At 38.2% G+C, this 21807-nt stretch overlaps 2 protein-coding genes across 2 annotated transcripts in view; one reads left to right on the top strand and one right to left on the bottom strand.

Moving 5' to 3' along the window:
- Positions 1–544: 544 nt before the first annotated feature.
- On the bottom strand, positions 545–2878 carry sp9 (sp9 transcription factor). The gene is made up of 2 exons (XM_055031742.1): positions 2738–2878; positions 545–2215 (listed from the first exon to the last, which is right to left on the bottom strand). Exons 1-2 carry the CDS (start codon positions 2756–2758, stop codon positions 917–919), a joined length of 1320 nt encoding a protein of 439 aa, XP_054887717.1. The 5' UTR covers positions 2759–2878; the 3' UTR covers positions 545–916.
- A 2973-nt stretch (positions 2879–5851) lies between these two features.
- Positions 5852–21807, top strand: part of LOC129361089 (obg-like ATPase 1) — a 50042-nt gene continuing 34086 nt past the window's right edge. The window contains exons 1-4 of the mRNA XM_055031743.1: positions 5852–5987; positions 6088–6179; positions 10041–10184; positions 11614–11741. Coding sequence (XP_054887718.1) covers positions 5973–5987; positions 6088–6179; positions 10041–10184; positions 11614–11741 — 379 coding nt within the window. The 5' untranslated portion in view covers positions 5852–5972. The remainder of the gene's footprint in view (positions 5988–6087; positions 6180–10040; positions 10185–11613; positions 11742–21807) is intronic.

Genomic DNA, 21807 nt, shown 5'->3' with positions numbered 1-21807 from the left:
TCTCGGAGATTAATTAGATATTTGATAAGACATGAATCCCCTAACCGCAAATACAAGACACATGGGGCTGCGACGTGCTCCACGTCATAATTAATACCGTTTAACAAGATTTTCATTTGGGCATGAAATGTCTTTTCCGGGGCATTAAACATTAATTTATTCCATAGGGGAAACCATGGAAGCAAAAAGTATTTTAGGGGTTAAATTAAAAAAAATAAAAATAGCCTATATATATATGTATATATATATATAGGTCCATACATGTATAAAATTATTTTCTCCATATAAACTCTACATCACACGGCATGTTTTAAACATGTTTTAATTACGATAAATGAAGGTTTTATACGTGTGACTTTATACAGGTAAACATTTATATATAGATAATTATTTTTTAGCAAAGAAATAATAAAAAAATGATAAACAGAAGTTTTGAAAAGCTGTGTTACATACATATCCACAAAAGTGCGTCGAAAAGCAAAAACTCCCTGATTTCCAGGATACCAACACGAAGAAAACAATCAGAGCCTATAACATTTACATGAAAAATAACACACTTGATTTTTTTTTTTTTTTGTTGTTTGTTTGTTTGTTTGTGTTTTTAAGTCGTCAATATACAACACTGTCCAAGCAAAGTTCAACAGGGTTTGGCGCAGCATTTTCTCAACATCCTTTTCATTTTTTTCCCCCTCCCAAATATTCCTACAATAGGCTAAATTAAAGTTTTCTTTAGGATGAATTTACGAATGACATACTCATCACGCCAGAGAAGAATATATATATATATGTATTTTTTAAATTTTGCAGTTGTTTTTGGAAATATTCCCCCCCTTTTTTAAAAAAAAAAAGTCTGTGAAATTGGACCCGTTTTTTATTGTGCAGTTTATTCAATAAACTGTTTTTGGAGAATGAAACCTCACGGTTCGTCGTGAGGAGACGGATCCTTAACTGTGATTCTGGGGTTCACACCCTCTAAAATAAGTTCTGGGGATTCGGACCTCGGGGTCTCCAGGTTACTGGTGTCGGTGTCACTGTCGCTGCCCTTTTTGCCCCCTCCGCCCGCCGTGTGCGTTTTGATGTGCTTGCTCAAATGGTCACTGCGCATGAAGCGCTTGTTGCACACCGGGCAGGCGAAGCGTTTTTCGCCGGTGTGGGTGCGCAGGTGTCTCTGAAGCTCGTCGGACCGAGTGAACCTTTTGCCGCAGAAAAGCCAGTTGCACACAAAAGGCCGCTCGCCGGTGTGCCACCTCAGGTGCGCCTTCAGGTGGGATGTTTTCCCATAGACTTTACCGCAGCCCGGGATGTGGCAGCTATGCAGTCCCTTCCTCCGCAGGCTGGCCCCGGCGGGCCCCAGCCGCTCGGCCTCCTGGCAGTTCGGACAGTCACACGTCGCTCTGCCGGAGTACCGCCTGGAGGACCGCGATGAGCTACTTATTCCTGAAGTGCCGCCTGAAATCATGGCGTTGGCGGCGGAAGCGTCCGTGTACGTGGGAATGACTGTCTTGAAGCCGTCCTGCGTTAACAGGTGCTGACTGGTGGACAGCAGGTGAGACGCGGACGGGCTGATCCCGGTGGAGCTGAACGCCGAGTGCGTCAGCGAGGAGAAGTCCGGGTTGTAGCCGCTGAGCTGTGAGTGGATGGCCTGGGGCGTCCCGGAGTGCAGCGAGGTCTGGAGTGTGCCGGCGGGGTTCTGCACGTCCAGCCACGACCCGGGATTGCTGTGGACGTCCCACCACGAGGATGCGCCGTTGGCGACGTCGCCGGAGATGGTGGAGTGGAAGCCGGACTTGTACCACGACTCGTACGGGTGCGCCATCCCCACCCGCGGGTACAGAGTCTCCGCCGACGTGTGCACTTTGGAGATGAAGGCAGACTGGCCGGAGTCCTGCGTCGTGACGCCGGCAGAGTTGGAGAACAGACCGCTGTATTCGGTGGAAAACGCGGAGGACGTCGGCGAGGTGGAGGCTAAGCAGAAGGCGCTGTTGCCCGCGCCGCTGGTCGGCGTCAGTCCAGTTGAGGCTCGACTCGTCGCCACCGTGAAACCGGGCAGGCTGGACCCCAGGTTGCAACTGGAAGAGGACCTTTTCCACGGGTGAAATCCGCCTTTGGAAAAAGCACTGGAGTCTGGCAAAGTTGTCAGAGGACTAGTGTTGCCGATTTTGTTGCAGGTTGCAGCCAGCATTGCGAGGGGTGTAGTTCCAAACCGTGGCTCTTCCTGAAGGCACACAGAACAAAGTTTGTCTTTAAAAACAAGCAGCAGCAAATACAGCGACAAGCTAAACATGGAGTATTTATTAAGTAATTATATTTCTACTGATAATTTATTGACACAGATGTTAAAGTCATCTGAGCACACATCAGTTTTAATACGTTTTCTAAACACAAGTAAAATATCAGAACCGCCACAGACTTTTCATACTGATGGTTGCGAAACTTTAATCATAAGAAAATGCAGAGAATGGTCAAATAAAAGGTTGATATATCTGCAATTTGTCCAAGTTTGCTTTAAAGTTAAAAGTGCTACAATGTGGACACTTTTCTTTTTTTTTCTTTTTCTTTTTTTTGGGGGGAAACTTTTAAATTTGTGATTCTCTACAAAAAACTGAAACCAAGCAAAAAAATATAAATAAATAAAAATTACAAGTGGCAACAAACGCAAACATGCAAAACAAACAAACAAGTTTCTCAGTTAGCTATTTGAGAAAGAAAATAACTTTTTTCGGGAAGCCAGACTCACCCCGAGTATAGACGTAGCCATATCCGGGCTCTGTGCTGCGCCGAGAGTGTCCGCGGTGAAGAGGCTGTATGACTCCAATGTGATTGAGATTTCACCGCGCTGTGACTCGGGTCACACGGGTTTGTTTCTCTCTTGGCTCGCAGCTACCCCGACACTACCTAGTTGTAGCGAGCGTGTTCTTTGAAGTACAGCTGGAGAGGACGAGCAGCCAATCTCGTGGCCGCATTCTTGGTCGGGGGTTCGTTGTCAGCCAATGAGAAGCACGACCGCAGGGAGAAACACCAAAAACCCCGCCGTCAATCATGTGCGGTGCAGCCTCTTGCCTCAGACTGTCACCCAAAGGCGCGATTTGATCTAATTTTTTTTTAAATGCACGCAGTTTATTTTTACGCATTCTCACACGAAGGGCGCAATGTTCCCTCTCTTTTTGATGGCAGAATAGAGTTCGCGCCTCAGATCTCCAGGAGGTAAGCGTTTCGCTCATTTTATTAAAAGCATTTGGCGGCACTGCTCTGAACTGCCATCCATATTTTCCATATTCAGATCATGGGCAATACAGCATTTAAAATTTGTTTTAGTTTAACTTGGAGATTACTTTATCCAAACAGGCTGGTTGCTTCCAGTGATATGTGTCATGCACGCCATGCTGCTGGTTGGAGGGGTGAAAACTCAGAGGATATTATTTATTATATTAATTTGATAGGTCGTAGTTGAAGAATTTATAAGTGGGGAGATGGATGAAGTTTGGAGAGGGCGCTCCCATGAGAGCGGAAGGCGTAAAACCGCATGTCAGTCCAAATCAGATTTGGAGACACACATTTTAATGGATTGGTTTTAGATTTAGTGAAATTGCCTTCCAGGTTGCATACGTGTTTTTTTTTTTTTTTTTTTTTTTTTGCTTTGGCGCACGCGTTTCCTCCTGCGCACTTGTCTGTGAGTGCAGGTGAGAGGTTAATTAACAACGACAGCTCGTCTTATCAGCGCTTGTTGCAGAATTCTTCAAAAACAGGATTTAAAATTCTGCATCCTGCAAAGGGCCATGCACTGCATGCACTTAACATGCAATTCCAGCCTAATTGCACGTCCAATTAAACGAGCACAAGGAAGAGGACGCCGTGTTATTTTTATATATTTTTTTCAAATTATAAATGCTTGCAATTGACTCGTCAACAAGCATGCATATAGAAGCTTGTTAAAACGCTCAGAGATAATGAGACAATGTAAAAGTGACCTGCTCTGATGCGAGTAGTCTTTTTTTTTTTCTTTTTAAGTTAAAGCAATTTTCCAGTAAAGAAAAAAAAACAACAGCTTGACCAAAGGATGTGCATCACCGTATTCAAAAACGGGCAGATAATGCTCCATTATGCGGTGCGAATGCTGCCAGTAAACACAGGCGCAATTTGTTCAAATGCTCTTCCTTTGCTTCTGCTCCAGAGCCTCCCCTGCACCTTTGGAGGGGGTGAATAAAAATCGTTCTCATCAGGAAGTGAACACTGGGAAAAACGAAATTAAATCGATTTATTTTGCAACCGTGACAAAATTATTGTTTGGATGCTGGCAACTTTTGTAACATGTAGAGCTGATTGTCGACTTTTTTTTTTTAATGTATTTTATAAATAAAGTTCGACTCATCTGGATTCTGGAAATGCACAATTCCATCACATCAAACACAACAATAATGATAAAAAAAAAAAAAAAAAAAAAAAAAAAACTTTTAAAATAATTTACAGCAATAATTGTTCTTTTGAAGGGATCTGCGGTCAGATCAATTTGGTTTATATGCAATAATTAAATAAATTAATAAGTAAATAAGCAAATTAATTAATCATTAATACAAAAATAAATCCATTTGTTTGGAGAATAAAAGCATTTTTTTCCTTAATGGAACTGGAAGGCTGAACACACTCTTTCCTCGTCACTCGAGTGAAAACTCAGAGTTGAATCTGTAATACCGCGCTGCATTCGTGAGCACTTCTCTGTGGCAATTAAGAGCCCATTACAAGCCATTAGATTGATCAATGTACCTTAAACAATGGGAATGATTTATTTGGTCGAACAAAACGCTCTGCATCTATTGTGACGAGTCTAAGTGGGGGTGCATCCATCAACAAAAGATAAATGATTAATTGAGATCTATTCATTTCTGAGTTTTCCCCCGCAAAATGCACTTTGCCTCAAATCCAGATTATTAGGAGCTCATTTTCTGCATGCTGAACCCAGGCAGGCTTTACTGGATTGGGCCAGGGCTCGCTGGTTGCGCACGCCTCAATTTATACGTCTGTGGAAGGAAGTTTATTTGAGGATGTTTAACTAATTGTTGTAATTTCGTGCGCCCATGTGGCTACACCTGTTCCTCTCTAAGGGGGTCCGGGTAAACTGTGTGTGAAGGGATGTTGCACTGTGAATCTGTGCTGCTTCCTGTCTGACAGCTCCATCTACTCCAATGAAGAGTGTAGTTGTTGATTTCTCCCTGAAATTTGTTCTTTTTGTTGTTGTGTAGAAACGGTTTCTACACTTTAAATTTTTGTTTTGTCTACAATGTTTTTTCTTTGTTTTCTATTTTCCTTAGGATTTTCACAAAAGAAGCAAAAGAACTTGCAGAAAGTTTTCCAGAATATTCACCCCGTCATGTGGAAGACTAAACAAGGCCCACAGTAAGAAAACACATCAGCAAGATTGTTCATCTTGACAAAAATGCCAGTATCTCTTCCTAGGCACCACTCAAGATTGATTAATGAATCTGTGTTTTTTGCATCTCCGGCAAACAGCATGGGCCTAGTTGCTTGCAGGGGCAGATCTACAAATTTGTCTCCATTGAATGAAAGCAGGATATATTTCATCTAACTGAGGCAAAACCCATTACAAAAAGACAAAGAGGACAAGGCAGAAAGGTGATGTGTAACTGTATTACATAAAGGTTCTGCCTCTAACCAGGCCTTAATGGCCTTTTCCAAATACATTGCACAGGGTGGGTTTTATAGTTGCTCATTAACCCACAGTGACACTATCGACAGCCAAATATGGAGGTGCAGGTCAGCTCGCCAGCTTATAGTGTCAACTTACATTTCCACATGCTGCATGTTTCTATTTTGAGTGCATGCAGACAGTGTTGGAGCTGAAGCGCCTGCAGTCAGGCTGGTTGTTTAAGACTGAGCTTCGCCCCCTGTGAATGAATGTATTTCTCTGAGTGTGTCATCTGCTGTGGAAGTCGATTCAGAGTTTAAGAGTGAGAGACATGGCTCCGAAAAAGGTGTGTTTTGTGAAAGAAGAAAGGTTTCATTCAAAGAACGTTTATGTATAATGGCAAGTGCTGATTTTGACTGCAGACATGTCCACACTGTCTTCGTTAGGCAAAAGGAGATGATGCACCAAAGCCACCGCCGCTGATTGGAAGGTTTGGGACTTCTCTGAAGATAGGGATTGTCGGATTGCCCAATGTTGGGTAAGTATGGCTATAATGCCTTCTCTCTACATCGCTGTTACATTCTTTCTTTTCTTTAATCACACAAACAGTAACATGTGCAGAGCAGAATATTGTTGCAAGTCATGTATCACTGTAAAAGCAGAAGTTTAAAAGTATGAAGAGGTTTTGTAAAAAGTCTTTTCTCCAAAACAAATGCATGCCCTAATGCAAACAAAACTTTGTAAAAATCATTTTAATTTCAGTGGGGAAGATGTACCAGTCGTCTTACATTGCAACAGCTGGTAAATGTCTGAAGCCACGTGCTCTCCTTTCTCTTGTCTTTCCTTTCATGCCTATCAGATTTCTTGTTTTTTTGAACTGTTCCAAGCTACTTGTCCTGTCTTCTTTTATATGCTTTTTTTGGGGGGGGCGGGGGGAGTATGAAAGATATCAGAGAGTTGACATACACAAGAATTCATTTTCTATGAATTAGGATTATTGTCGTCATTTGTCTTGATCACAAAAGGTTACGCGAATGCCATGAGACATTTCCCAGAGGTTCTACAGTTGTTCTACAAAATGCAAATCTTTTTCTATGAAAAATCTATGATCAGACTACAGCAAGCATAATGTTTCATATTTTCTCTTTGATTCAAAAGTGCACCAGTCAACCAACCAGAAACATAAACTTTCCTTGGATCTAAAAAAAAAAAACTTCATAGATTTTTTTTTTCCTATTCCACGCATTTATCAAAACTGAGAAATCAATGGACAAATCAACATTAAATCCACATCCTAATTTTAATATAAAAAGATAAAGAGCAGTATATGTTTTGTTGCATGAATGGGAATTATTTTAGAATTTCTTAATTTTCTGTTAGATTCAAAACGGCTAACTATCACATATCCTGGGTGTAAATGATAGGAAAGGGAGGAAACAGTGTTCTATGCCCAATTCAGCCATCTCTATTTATGCTATTCTTCTTCGAAGAGTGCATGTGTATTGGGATCAGGGGTGTAAAATACACTGTTTTCTACTGCATCTGGAGGGCTACATTACTTTTATCATGCTATCAGTGTCTAATTTTGGTTACTACTAATCTGAAAGGAGGGTAACTCTGGCCTGGTCACTTCCTCATTTCACAATCCCAGAAGGAGCTCCCTTCGGTGCTCCTTCTGGGATTTCTCCCATTGAGTTAAATTTTTCCCATTGAATTTCAACCAGGAAACCAATAAAAATGGGGAGTAGTTTCTAATGATTGGTATTGATTTTCTGTATTGTCTTCGAATTGTAGTCTGCCTGCATAAGGCTGTAGATTGACAATGGTAGCTGAGAAAGAGAATGAAGGCATTCAGACCGTGTTGGCCAAGCTTCTAAATATTGAGCAATTAAAATTGGATCTAGAGGAATGTATAAGTTATTTTACTGTTGTGACTCCACACCTCGCCAGGTTGTTCACATCACATGCAATTTCTGGTACGCTTCATTGAGGAGGCACATTATATATGTCACAGCTAAACTTTAGGAATTGGGTAAAATCAGATCAAATCATTTAAAGCTTCAAAAGAGCCCACACCGCTAGCCAGCAATCATTTATCAATAGCTCATGGTCCGGACCCTCTGTATGAAGCAAAGCGTAGAACTATGGGCTTTTAGTTTCAGTCTGAAGTGAGTGAATCTGGCTCAGTGCAGAAAGAGTGTCTGCATAGTGTAGCATGACATTAGTTTATGAAGGTCATATGATAGAATTATGTTATGTGCCAAATATTAAACAGCTTGTCTGACCTGGTGATCAGATTGTGTATGCTACAGTGCACATGGATTTATTATGCATCCATACTACCTCTCAATAACTTGGGAATTCAGATATGCAATAGTGTGATGGGGCAGAAGGTCAGTGGTGGAGCTATGATATTGTTTTTAAATGATTTTGCAGGGGTCGTCTGCACAAAACTAATAAATTGAAACACCTCAGTGTGAAACAATCACGTCTTTAAAATGAAGTGCTTTTTTAATTTTTTTGTAAAACATTTGTTTATTTAAAAAAAAACATCCTCCAATATTTGGGGGCCCATGCTACTGTGTCAGGGTTTACCCTCTATGAAATCGTGTTTACAGGTCAGGATATATTAAACTAAGACAAACAACTTTGGGATTATGTCATCATCTAATCAGCTGATGGGTTAAGACATTTTAATATACTCATTAAGAAGCTTAAAGAAAACAGAGGGTTCTAATGTAAAGCTGTTGTCTAGTTAATTTGTTATAGATTTTTTCACCAATGAAGTCACCAGGATTGATTTAATTAAAGTTTTGACAGGTCAAAACTTTAATTAAAAGTTATGTCCTGTTTTAGCAGTTATTTAATTCCAGTTTGGATAGTGGTTTCCAGTGGTAGAAAGTATTATGTACAGTTTCCTGCAGATGTCTGTTCATATGCAGGAACAAGTTGGTAGCATGCAAGGTTCTGAAGGAATCTGCAAACAGATCCCTTTGCAGTGTCCAGTGTTTACATTTCTCGTTCTGGCAAAACCACAGTTCCTCATGTGAGAAGTAGAAGTTGTGAGGTTGTGGCCTGCCACTACATATTTATGTCAAAGTAGAACCCGTCCATCCTCCAACTTTCTCTTCATGAATGAACTCTGTTCAGATCCAAACCATCTGTTTTTTGGGTGTAATTTAATTTGATTTACACTTGGGAAACTGTCTGACTTTATCTGTCAAGAACTGGAAAAAACTTCATTCCCGTTTATTTAGCTCTTATAAAACCAAACTTCCTCCACTGGATGAGTTCAGATTAATCATAATAGCATCCATTATTTGCAAAACAAATAATGAAAACTTAGACAAAATAAGTAACTGACAAATTCACAGATAACAAACTTAACCATATAGTTTCACTTCAATCTTCACTTCAAATTCAATTTAATATTTAGATTAATTAAATTAAATGAATCAGAGTGCATAGAAAGATTTAGATCGGAATAATTAGGGATATATCCGCATTAGCATTGTTATCAACCAGTAATTTTTTAAAGCATATCAGCATTGGTTCAATAAGACAAATAGGCTAATATATGTAACCACTATCTATTTGCATCTTGCTGCTGTTTATCTATGTTTTTCCAGAGGGCTGAGGGAGGTTGTCTGGTCATGTGATGTTTGACGCAGTGCAGGTTTCTGAGGTGTTTAACTGAACCAGAGAAACAATGTCAGCTGTGTTGTCATTTTTTCCTGGGAACAACAGCGATATCGATATTGGATATTGTCAATATCAGCCTAAATTTTTACATCACTGAATCTGTAATCGTAATTAAATCCCGATTAAATGTTTTTGACATTTCATTTACACCCTTATGTGAAGGAAGGTAAATAAATGGACACAGAAGAGAATAATAACTAAGGTAAATATTAAAATTTATTTCACTTTAAGGATTTGTTCCAGTTATGTTTTTTTAAGTGACTATTTTAAGTAATAATTATGAAGGCATTACTCACAGATTACTCAATTCTATGACTAAAAGAAAGTTATGTCCTATCTCTTGCTTTTCTTTTTATCAACAAAGGCATGTGCATCAATTATACTTGAGTTGCGGGCTAAATGTTAGATTTTTGTTTCATTTTAAACAGCTTGTACAAAGTAAAAAAAGTACCCATGTGATCACAGCATGACATTTCATGTTATCTCGATCTACCTGAGGATTATCTGGAATGTGTAATTAGCTTCAGCAGTAAAATCAGTGGATTATTATTAGTTACTTTCTGTTTTGTGTCTCAAAAAAGAAGTCAGTTTGCCTCAGCATTTACCTCAGTGTTTCAGGTTCATCCTATCAAGCCATCAAGGATCTACACTGCAGCATTTTCAGATGTCCTGACCTCAGTGCTGTTGTTGTTTTCAGGAAGTCAACCTTTTTCAACGTGCTGACAAAGAGTCAGGCTCCAGCAGAAAATTTCCCCTTCTGCACCATTGACCCAAATGAAAGCAGAGTGCCCATTCCAGATGAACGCTATGATTTCCTCTGCCAATTCCACAAACCTGCCAGGTATGGGGTCTCATCCTTCACGCATTATTCACACCTTGCATCTGTAGCCTCTGATGGCCCTCGTGCTATAGGTGTGAGAAATCACACGGCAATGTTGTTGATATGTGGCTATAAGATGTGTGCAGTGATGTTCAATTGGTGCTCTATTCTCTGTCTTTCAATGAAAGGAAAAAATCAAACACCCGGTGATGATGCACATGTATTGAGGCTGTTTAAGCAGACAGAATTCAGTTGTTCAGGCTACAATGTGATCTAAAGTATTCATCAAATACATGAAAAATGAGTCCCACTTCTTTTTTTAATCTGCAGCAATACAAATAATCCCAAAAACTTCTTACAAGAGAATATTTTTCATGGTTTATATACAACACATAAATTACCTATTTATTGCATCTTATATGACTATTTGTTTGTTTAAAGATAACCCACTAATCACTACTGTATTCTTTACAAACATTGCAAAAAAGATACAGTGGTATAAATTAAATCATAAACAAAATTAAATTAAGCACAAAATTCAAATCAACCGCTTCAACGTCTTGCAAGCATTACAGAAAGACATAAAATACCACACAAAGTATTTTTACTTAGTTAAAACATGTAAATGTCACTTTTAATAAGGTATTTTTGGTTTGATCTGCAGAACTGTTCTTACTCCAAACTATTGTGGGCAATAATATCTAAATAGTTGAACTTTGGACTCATCTAACACAATTATATTCACCCAGTATTTTGCTGGTGTGTCAAAATCTTATGGAGCTAACTTTAAATTTTCAACATGCTTTCTCTTCAGCAGTGCAGTCTTATCTTATGTAGTAAGTGTGCACAGACACATTTGCAGCTGAGTTCATTGTATTATTATTATTATTATTACTATTATTATTTTTTGGGAAAAACAGTACTCCCCATACTCAGGTCATTCTGAAATGTTTCATGGCTCTTGGACGAATCTCTTGAATACGTTTTTGACTAGACACCTGGCTGTGACTGTTTCATGGTGAAATTACGTTCTTTCCACTTCTGGATTATTGTTCCAACAATGTTAGCTGTAATAGTTGAAATCTAGATAAGCAGCTGTTAACATTTAAAACAGTATGTTTTAGAAGGGTAAGCTTTTTTTGTGAAGATGTCTTTATTTGCACCCTTTGCACCCATTGGATCATCCTGAGCAATATTTTAGCAATGAAAATCCTCTTTTTAGGCTAACAGGTGTTATTTAAATTTTTGACCTGTTGCAGCCTTGATTTGCATGGATGTTATATATTTGTGGGTTACTTGATTTGTTGGCAATATTGTTTGAGACATTTAGAACTGCTAACATATGCTAAAACACCTGTAAGAAATCTCCTTCAAATGATCTTGAATCTATGTAAAGAACATAAGACAGAACTAAACAGGTTTCTGTTTCATCCATTTTTTTCCCTTGTAGTAAAATCCCAGCATTCCTTAATGTTGTGGACATTGCTGGCCTGGTGAAAGGTGCTCATGTCGGCCAAGGCCTGGGAAATGCCTTCCTCTCCCACATCAGCGCCTGCGACGGCATCTTCCACCTGACACGTGAGTCGTAACTTGCTTCCTTATATGGAACTACATATTATCAGGAGTGACATGTATTAATATTGTACACCGCTAAAGTTATTTACAACAGTGTTTTTTGAAAACAGAATTGTAGTTTCTCTTAGTTTTACACTAAGAACATCTGGAACTAAGATCCACTTTATAGTTAGAATAAATGAAAGTAAATCAACCATTGGGTTCCTACAGGAAAGCGTCTTGGTCAAAAATCAGTCTTTTATAATGTTTTTAAAACTGCTTGATTTAAATGGGAACAAAGGAGGTAAGTGTCTTGTTTCTTATCAGATGTTTTATTATTATTATTATTATTTTCATTTACCTTCATAACCTTTCTAACATTGTTCTTTATTCACCTTGTTTGCAAATATTGCTTTCTGCTGTGACAGACTGAAAATCATTTTCAGTGTTTGTTCTACACCTCTGGTTCTTTTTCATTCTTATGGTCTTTGTCTTGGCCAATTAAAGTGTTACGCGCTAGAATAATTCACATCACAGTGAGTAAAATGAAGAAGGAGAAGGTCCTTTTAGAAAGAAATTGCAGACTTTGTTTGCTGATTGTATTGACTTTCCTCCTGTGTGAAAAGAGCTCTGATTGGAGCAGGTGAGAGAGTGAACAGATGGAAAAATGTTTAAAATGCAGTCATTCTTTTATCTTGTTCTTAAGTTATCACAGACACATTATATCTCTGGCAGGGAATTTTTCCTCTTTGTTTGGTTCATCTTCACATTTTAAGATGTTTAAATTAGAAAAACCTCACAGTGCCAAATGTAATAATGATTTAAAGGACCTGTCAGGTGAGATTAAATGTTTCCACTTGAGTTGGCAATGAGTTTTCTTGTAATAAAAGCCATCTAACAAGATTTATGTCATTGCATTATTTTTAATTATAAGCAGATACCAAAAATATGATTAACGTAGAAACTTTATAACTTAGTTATTATGTCTGTGGCTTTTCAGTCAATTTTAGGTCCCTTTACTCCCCCATAAAAGACAGTAACCAACAATGAATGGGCACTTTTGAACAGTACAGTCAATGTTTCTGAGACAAGATTTATTGTACTGTTCTGCCACAAAACGGAAGAGTTATTGTCAAATTTAAAAGGAGGAAAAGGATTAGTGATGCCAAAGACGTTTAGGTTACACACAGTCACGAGACAAAGAGAGTACACACCGCTTTCAGTTTTATGGTTTTATATGCAGTTGCATCCCAAAATCATTCAACACATCCCCCAACACTCCTACCCTTCACCCACTGCAAATCAGGATTATTGACATAATAGAGAATGTTTTAATTGGCAAAAATTGAATTACACAAGAACAGATTAAGTAGTTAAATTAAACTGCGACAAGTTTATTCAAACTCTAAATACATACATTATTGATTTACTTTAATGACTGCCTCAAAGTTAATCAGTCCTCTGAACCACCCAGTAGTCTGAGGCACACTTATTGCGTCATGTTCTTGTTTGTTCCTTACAGTTGATGGCATGATTTGCCAGGTTAAAGCCACACACCTTAGTGGCAGAAACAGAAAGTTATCAACCACTGCCAGCAGATTAATGAGGGGACAGGAGGTCTAAAAACCTTGACTGACAGGGGAAGACCTGCAGCTAAAGAAAGGCTGCTTTCTCTAAGAAGTATAAGGCCAAACATGTACGTTTGCAAAATAGCATCTATATGAATCACAGAAGTTTTAAAGCAATGTCCTCTGGAAATTGAACAAAGACAGAATAACATTTTAGTTGAGATTATTTCAACACAACTGTAAATTAAATGGATATTATTCTGAAATCACATAGCTTTGTTTTTTGAGGTTGGTAAACTAATTAATCATATCTACTGTGCAGTTTGGTGTACTCATGATCGCAAAATGTTTGGGCTAAAACTCTTTATCAATGTAAAAGTTTTATGGCACGCTCAGTGTTTCGCATTTTATGGTCTGACTTTCACCAAGAAACGAAAGCAATTCATAGATTCACGTTTTAATTGCAAAACAAATTGTTTGCAGTGGTAGAGTCTATTAGTGGTCTGTTTCAGGCAACCCAGTGAAAACCGGGAGAGTTTGACAGTCCTGAGGTACTGAAGGAAAGAGTTCTATCAGAACCTTTTGGGGCCAAGACTCGAGGTATCTGGGTTTGTGGATTACAAAGATAAAGGACATAAAAAGAATGAAGTTCTGAGTCGCATTGTGGTAAAAAAGGCCATTGGATGCCAAAAAGCTATGTTAGTGTCAGTCATTGCTAAAAAGAAGACATAGAAATTCATTGGCGAATATCAGTAAGAGAGAGAAAGAATAGAAACACATTAAAGACTTAAGAAGGAAATATGAAAATAAATAAAAAATTATTCAAATTTTAACATCTTCGACGGAGTTGCTTGTCAGTCAATAAGCAACTTCCTCTTAAGGATCAATACAAGCTGTTTTTTACTGAATATAAAATGATGGTTTTCTTTATTAGGAGCTACCTATTGTTGTTACACATCTGTCACATTTGTCCATGTTTTTTTTTATTCGTAGGAAATGTTCCTCTTTGTAATGGTTGCCAGATTTTTCTGAGTTTGTCGTTCTTGCATTGTGATGGGTATAATGATGTTTTGTGCAGTATATGCAGTAGCATTACTCATGTTGAGTTATGGATATTTCATATACTCTATTGTAAATGTGGTCAAAAGGACCCACTGTTCCTTTTGTTTTTGACTGAGGACCGAATGTATATATGCCAGATCCTCACCCCAAACCAACTCTTTTGTTTCCTCTCAGTCAGAGATGGCAAACATAGCGATCGGAAATAGAAATCGAAAGCTTCTTCTGTGCAGCTATCTGCTCTGGCATGCCATTGTTTCCACACTTGTCAAGTCTTTAGAAACAATGTGGTTTGTTTCACAAGTTAAACATTCAACATAGCAGCTTTGGTTTTGTAATTATATCTGTCTGAGCAGAGTGCAGCACAGAAGCCTCTTATTTTATATAGCTTGATTATATGCTTGAGAAAATCTCACTTCATCTGTTCAGAGTGGGATTTTTTTGTTAGGTTTTTTTTGTTTTTGATTTTTGCAGAAGCATTTATAGCTCAAATTTAATTCAAAACTCACAATTATTTTATTGTTGCTACTGAAATGCAACCTTATTCGCCTGAATATGATGTGATTAAAACATGAATCGAATCAAATTATTTCATCTTATACATGTATTTTTACTGAAATATAAGAAAAAGTCTAAAAATCACAGTATTTCGATGCCCACTTAATGCCTTTTGATTTGCACATACATTTTATCTTTGTCTTCAAATTAAAAAAAATGACAAAAATGTACCTTTATGTATTAGTACCAAAATGTAACAATTCAGAATATGGACAAAAAAAATCAATGTGCAAACTTTACTTTGAAGGATAGGGCAGCAAAGGTTCAATCAAAGTGCAAATTATCAGACCATTATGTCTTTCAAGAGTTTCGACAGTCTATTAGCCTAAGCCACAAAGTTATTATTTGCACAATTATGTATCCTTACTTGTCCAAAAATAGGTTTTTATTGTTAATCACAAATCCACATTGTCTTTATGGACCATTTTTGTAGTTCTTTGTAACAACTTTTCTTATAGTTGTTCTGGTCCTAAGGTAAAAAAATAAATAAGTAACTTTGATTCTCTTGCATCTTATTAATCTTGTAGAAATGAAGATGCATTTCTTATCTTCTCCTATTGTATGCAGAATGGCGCTCTTTCCTCCACCTTTTGACAGCAGCTGCCAGTCAGCAATGTAAAAAGGTTTTAATTGAAGGGATATAACCAAAAGTTTTTTCTTACTGTCAGATAGTTGGGAAATATTTTTAGAAATAGTTTGATTGGTGAAAGTCACAGAAAGTTGTGGCTAGGCTAATGCACAGCATGCTTTGAGGGAACACTGTCAAGCTTTAGGCTCTTAACATGCATATGGGTAAAATAAAGACCCTTATAGCACAGATACCCTAACTTGTCATGGTCTGAATGTAACCTTAGAAAGAGTAGAACAGTAAAGACATAAAAATCAGCATATAATAATTCAGAACCACAACAAATGTAAAGTTCAGTCAGTTATGTCAGTTTACTGACTTTATAGTGTTTTAACTGATTCTTTTCTTAAGGTAATCTATCTCAGGAATTGGGATTTAATTCCTGATCCCTAAACTATCTATAAATTTTATAAATCTCATGAAATCACTATTATATTATATTTTATGATTATATAATAATCAGAGTGACTGTCATGAAAACTGTGATGAAAATTGTGGTAATAATCAGTCGTACAACAATATGGAATATCATTTTAGTAACAGTAAATGCCTTTAAATAAAATTATAATATATATTTATTTTACCTTTTTTTTATCAATTTACTATTACTATAGTTCAACATGGTGTTTATTCTTAAGCATTCAGTGTCAACTGCTTTCTTTGTGGCAGCTATGAGACACTTAAACCATGGTGGGAAGTAAGTTAAAATGAATTTTCTCTTGAAGTTAGCCCTCTTCAACATGCATACTTTTTAAAAAATCCCCATTAGCTTTAAAAAGGCTGTATGAACTCTCCTTTGTGATGACAAGTCTAAAGCTTATTCCACTAAACTCACAAGGCTTCTGTTCCCATCATAAAATAGTTAGCGGGATAGATGTTACTAGTCTCTCTGCAGTGACTGGAAAGCAATTGGAACCCAACAGTCTGAGACAAGACACAGACATGTTCTACTTCATCTCCTCTTCTGTTTCAAACTCACGACTCTGCCAGGTTACCTGGCCTTATTCCCAGATGTTTGCTTCCCAGCAATTAGATGTTTGAATGCTCACTCAGGGCCTCCCCCTCCTCCCCATCATCACTGCTGGAAGCATTGAGTTCAGCGCTAACGAGGACTTATTTATGGCTGCATGATACTCAGTAACTATCTAGCCTTAAGATACCAATGGTAAAGCACTGTTAATCTTAAGGGACCTTCTGTGGTTTTGGGGTGACCAAGTGGAAAATAGCTGTTACATTTGGCAAAGACGTTTCACTTACTGTTGATCTTCATGCTGTCAGCGCCCAAAATGCCTGGCTAAGTTAAAGCTTCCCAAATGTTGTCATTTCCAGTGTTTTCACAGCAGCCTCCAGAACAGAACCAGGCTTCTTTATCAGCTTGTTTAGCTTTTTTAGGTCCCTATTTCTGATGCTGCTACCCCAACGGATCATGCTGAAAACTCAGATGGATCTTCATTTGCTCTGTGTCTTCTTGCACGCAGATTCACTGCTGCGTCTCTAGTGAAGTCTGTTAACCTCACCCTGAGACATGTACAGAAATTCAACCTGTACTTTGGTGAGGGAGAAATCCCTCTCGAAGAAATAATTTTTAATATTACAATTTTTTTGGCTCCACTAATAATTCCTATTAAAATTTCTATGTTGAGCAGTTTGTTGAGAAACTTTTGTTTAGTGATCCCATTATCTTTTGTCTATGGCTGAGTATCATGTGACACCGAGGTCCTTTTCCCTTACGCTCTCTTCAAAATAAGAAAGACAAGAGAAAACATCATTCAATCAAGGAAGGCATATGCTGAGCAGGGATCGTGTTAACCAGATATTTTCTGTATTTTTATTTGTTTTTATAATAATTATAACATTTATTTTCTCGCTCCCTGAGTTTAGTTACTTTAGAGGTATATTGGATATGTATTACTTTTCTGTGACTTTATGTTGTATGAGTGACTCACTGGAAAAAAAAAAAAAAAAAAAAGAGTACCTGACTATTTCAGCCACAGGCGTTACAAGCAAACTAGACTGACTATTCAGGTGATTTATAGCTGGCCTTCCTCCCGTCTGACGCCAGTAATGGCTGCTCTCCGGGCATTCAGCCCTATCACTCATCAACTCACGGATTCTCAAACTTGACAAACGTCCAGGATGCCTCCGTCAGCCCAGTGCGCTTAGCAGTGAGTAAATATGTCATCTGCTTCCACAGCTTAAACAGTCAATATTGGCCTTTGCTGTTGCTGTTGTTTTGTTTTTTCGTGCTTCATTAGACCTTTGTAATATTAACCTAGGTAAGTCAATAAAAGCTGACTGTGATTGCATATAGAACAGTTTTTTCAGTCTCATGCTCATTGCTATCATAATGATTAGATTTGGCAAATTAGACTTGAGTTTATGGTCACAAAGCTTAGGTTCTCCTGGAGGACTTTCAGGTAGAAAGGAGAATTCATGATTTGGTGCGAATACAGCATCAAAACAACCTAACAAACCTAAGTAATTAAGGTACACCTTTTCCTCCCCTAAAGTGTTATATTTCTTTCATATGTGACCAGGTTAACCAGATAACAAGGACTTCTGAGTCCTTGTTATCCCTTAAAATGGTGACAGTCTCAGTTGCCTTCTCATTCTTTATCTTGTGAAAATTCTTGAGCAAAAACAGCAACACTGTATTATAAACAGGTCAGACAAAAATATCCCCCTCCCTGAGTGTCATGTGGTTCTTTGTTTATATTGATTCCTGCTTTAAGCAATATTCTGACTGTAAAGTCTCAATCATGTGTCTGTGGTGGGATCGTCCTCCTTTTGTGTGTGTGTTTCCAGGCTGTGTTGAGGTGCTGTCACAGCATTTAAATGAGCATTTTGCTTCGGCGAGAATGAAGAGTTTTTGTCAGCCTCCACTCATCGAGGATGATTAGAGGAAAATGTCTACCCATCTTGACTGGAGATCGCCACAGCTCCAGATAACATGCCCAGTGATTGAAGGTCGCAATATTTTGAATTCTAATGGGCCCGCAAGATGAATTGCCTGAAATAGACTGTAGAATCTTCCTGCTTCCTCTTCACACCCCCCTCCGCCTGTCTGCTGTGAAAAGAACCAGTGGGAATGGCGAGGCCCGATGATCATAGAATTATTGGACGGTGATTCTACACCCTTCAAAAGGGAGTTGCTATGGAGATCTCGTTCCAAACTGTGAAATGATTCACCTTTGAAAGACTGGAGGGCCTGAAAGCCGAACACATCATTGTTCAGGTGGCAGTTGGTTAGGAAATTGCTGGTGTCTGTGCAATCAGCAGCCCTGTAGTAGTTAGGGATCTGAAAAGGTTTGTTCTCTGGATGATGTGGGACAACAGTTCCCTGCATATGACTGATCCTTTCAATCAAGACGCCCTCATGTTTAGAGGTTTAACAAAATAAATGGGATGACAGAGGTTAAGCTAATGAAAGGGGAATTAATACAGCCGCTTTTCTTGTTTTTAGTTCAAAATCACAGACGTCCTTGGACTTTCAGCTGCACTCAGGTCAGACATGTCTGCACAAATCACCAAAAGCAACACTTTTTCTCTTTGCCTTTCTAGGGTTAATATCATGATGGCCACACACACTTTTAAAATTAAACTTTTTTGGTGAACCTTCCATGCACAATTAAAGACAGCCAAACACATAAACCACACTAGAAACGATCAGATTATTAAGAAATTACACATTTACAGAGGATGAGGAACTGAGACACAACAAACACCAGAAATTACTTTTAAAAAAATCACGAAAAGCTTAACAGAAATATACCGACACATAAATATTTGAAGAAAAAGTTTTGTCGTGTCTAAGCTTTAGAAAATTCACTGTCATTGATGCTTTTATCATCGATACAAATGTCAATGTAGAGTTGTGTGTCATCAGTTTAGCTACGTAAATTAATTAAATGTGTTCTGATGTAATCCTCTTCTGCTAATGCATAAAAGATGTGGGCCGATATTGAACCTTGAGGTTCTCTATGGTCATAGTAAAATACTGAGATATAAGCTGAGCTTTTAACGAGTGATTTCAGTTTGTCTCCCTAACAATGAAAGTTATTGTGAAACCATGAATGAGTTTAATTTTTTTTTTTTTTAAATTAGGTATTGGGTGTAAAATCTCACATTTTTGCCTGGAATATGAAATGAGACTGCATTTCCAAGTGTATTATCCATACAAAAAGAAGAATCTATATTCTGCTAATCTTGCAATCCAACAGCGATCAGTTTTGAGAAATGGGGTGCTTAAAATATCAGTAATCTTTGATGGACTAACACCATCTTTTGGTGTCAAACAGTTTTTCAGTGCGTAGTTGCCATAATTAACATTCGCTGAAACACAAGACTAAATTTTCCATGAGTTTAGTTCTGGAAGCCAAATTTCTATCAAATTCATGGATCTAAATAAAACTGACTGAGTACAGGAGGTTTCCTGAATGAACGTAAATACCCTCATGTATATTACTTGTGTTTTTTTATGCTTGGAAATCGTCCATAATGTGCTTTCCCCCGACAGACTCATAAAATAGCTTTTACTGCCCTGAATGCCAGGAGGATTGCGGCGCTGAGTTTGCATGAACATTTTTAAAAGGAGCGTCAGGAATGCAAGTTCTTTAGATGTGCTCTCACCCATCCTGCATGTGAAAACACGCACAGGAAGTAAGAAGTCAATGAATACTGTAATTTACCTGAATTATGTTGACCACATATCCTCCCAATCCAAGTAGGATCTTCAGAGGAGGCACCTCAATCAGTATTGATCTTCCCTTTGCACGGATAACTGCCTGGTCTGTGTGGCTTGCAGAAGAGCAATGATTTAGGGTAACTTAAGATTACTTGATGTTTTTTGTTGTTAAACTCACGCACACTTTAAATGAGGAGACGTTTTCCAGAAGCCAGGTTGCAGAAAACATAATGGAGTTCATATAAAATCATGAGCCTTCTGTGTTGTTTTGTTTTTCTTTTTAAAATCACTCTCATTTGTAAATGTCAGAAGAAGTCATTTCTTCTCGGGCTACATCTGCCTGGTGTGCTGCTGTAATTTTGAGCAGCTTAGCCTGATCCCTAATCAGGCCATTGAACGCAACTCGCTCTCCAGAGAATAATCCCATTGTTCTGTCAGCAGAGGAGCACTTGTTAATAGTACCTTTATGCATGTCTCCATACACTGCTTGAACTTGAATCATGGGACAGCGCTGACTCCTGAAAAAGGCCCTCTTTCAACGCCTTCCCTTGTTCTCTTCTGTTTTTATTGTCTTACACGCGGCTTTGTGTGGGAGCACCGTTTCAAAAAGCCTGTCTTCACTGCCCTGACCCAGTTGTTAAAAGGACTAATTGTGGAGATTGGCCCATCAGATTTTTCTTCTCCTTCATGCATTTGTTGTCCAGCTCTAAGCCCTGAATGGGAAGGTGGTTAAAATGGATGTGGATGTTAAATTAGGCGAAAGGAATTGAGGAAAATTACCCTGGAATGAGAGGACTAAATATTGAGTGGTCAGCTGCGCTTGCTCTTTAAAAGCTTGGTTGAATTTTTGATTTGGAAATTTTCTTCATCAAAATGTTCATGAATTGCTGATTATCTTGGGATTTGTTGCAAATAATCATTTTATTATCACTCTTAAAAAGCTGTATTTTTAAATGCTTCATATTTTCATGGAGCTTCTTAACACTAATTAAGAATCAGTGAACATGTACCTTTACTGTCTGAAAGACAGTGCCTCAAAACTGAACATCTCAATTCTTCATAATGTATGTATATTCTTGCAGCTAACAAAATGATTACTTTGCATTATATTCCCAGAGTTCATACAGACACAATGGCAAATTTTTATTCCAATCAGTGCTAAACAGCGAGCTGCAAAATTGGAGCGGCAAAACAATAATTCCACTGATTAGCCCCTTTCTGTGTGGCGTAAGTGAACTGTTTATACTGTTGAGTACCTCTGCAAGAGGAGAAGAACCAAAACAGCCTGATTAGGCAAAGAGTAATTGAATAAGTTCATTTCACCATGAGGACAAGGCACAGGATGACAGCTTGCACCAAAGTCTGCAGCTTCTGTTGACTCGCATTAGTAATAAGGTGTTGGATGTTGGGATGTGTCGCGTTTTGACGTTGATTGTAAAAGCTTTCTGGAGGGCTTTTATGAAAAAATCAGGTGTTTTTCGCTGCTTCAGCCAATAAAAGGGATCATTTTGGTATCTGCATATTTGAAAAAGATATAAAGATTCAATGTTGCCGAGCCCTTGTTATCAAATAAGGCAAATTAAGCCAAAGTGC

Source organism: Poeciliopsis prolifica, unplaced genomic scaffold, assembly GCF_027474105.1.
Source record: "Poeciliopsis prolifica strain line A6 unplaced genomic scaffold, Auburn_PproV2 SCAFFOLD007, whole genome shotgun sequence".
Classification (NCBI taxonomy): domain Eukaryota; kingdom Metazoa; phylum Chordata; class Actinopteri; order Cyprinodontiformes; family Poeciliidae; genus Poeciliopsis; species Poeciliopsis prolifica.
This window is presented reverse-complemented; position numbering and strand designations above follow the sequence as displayed.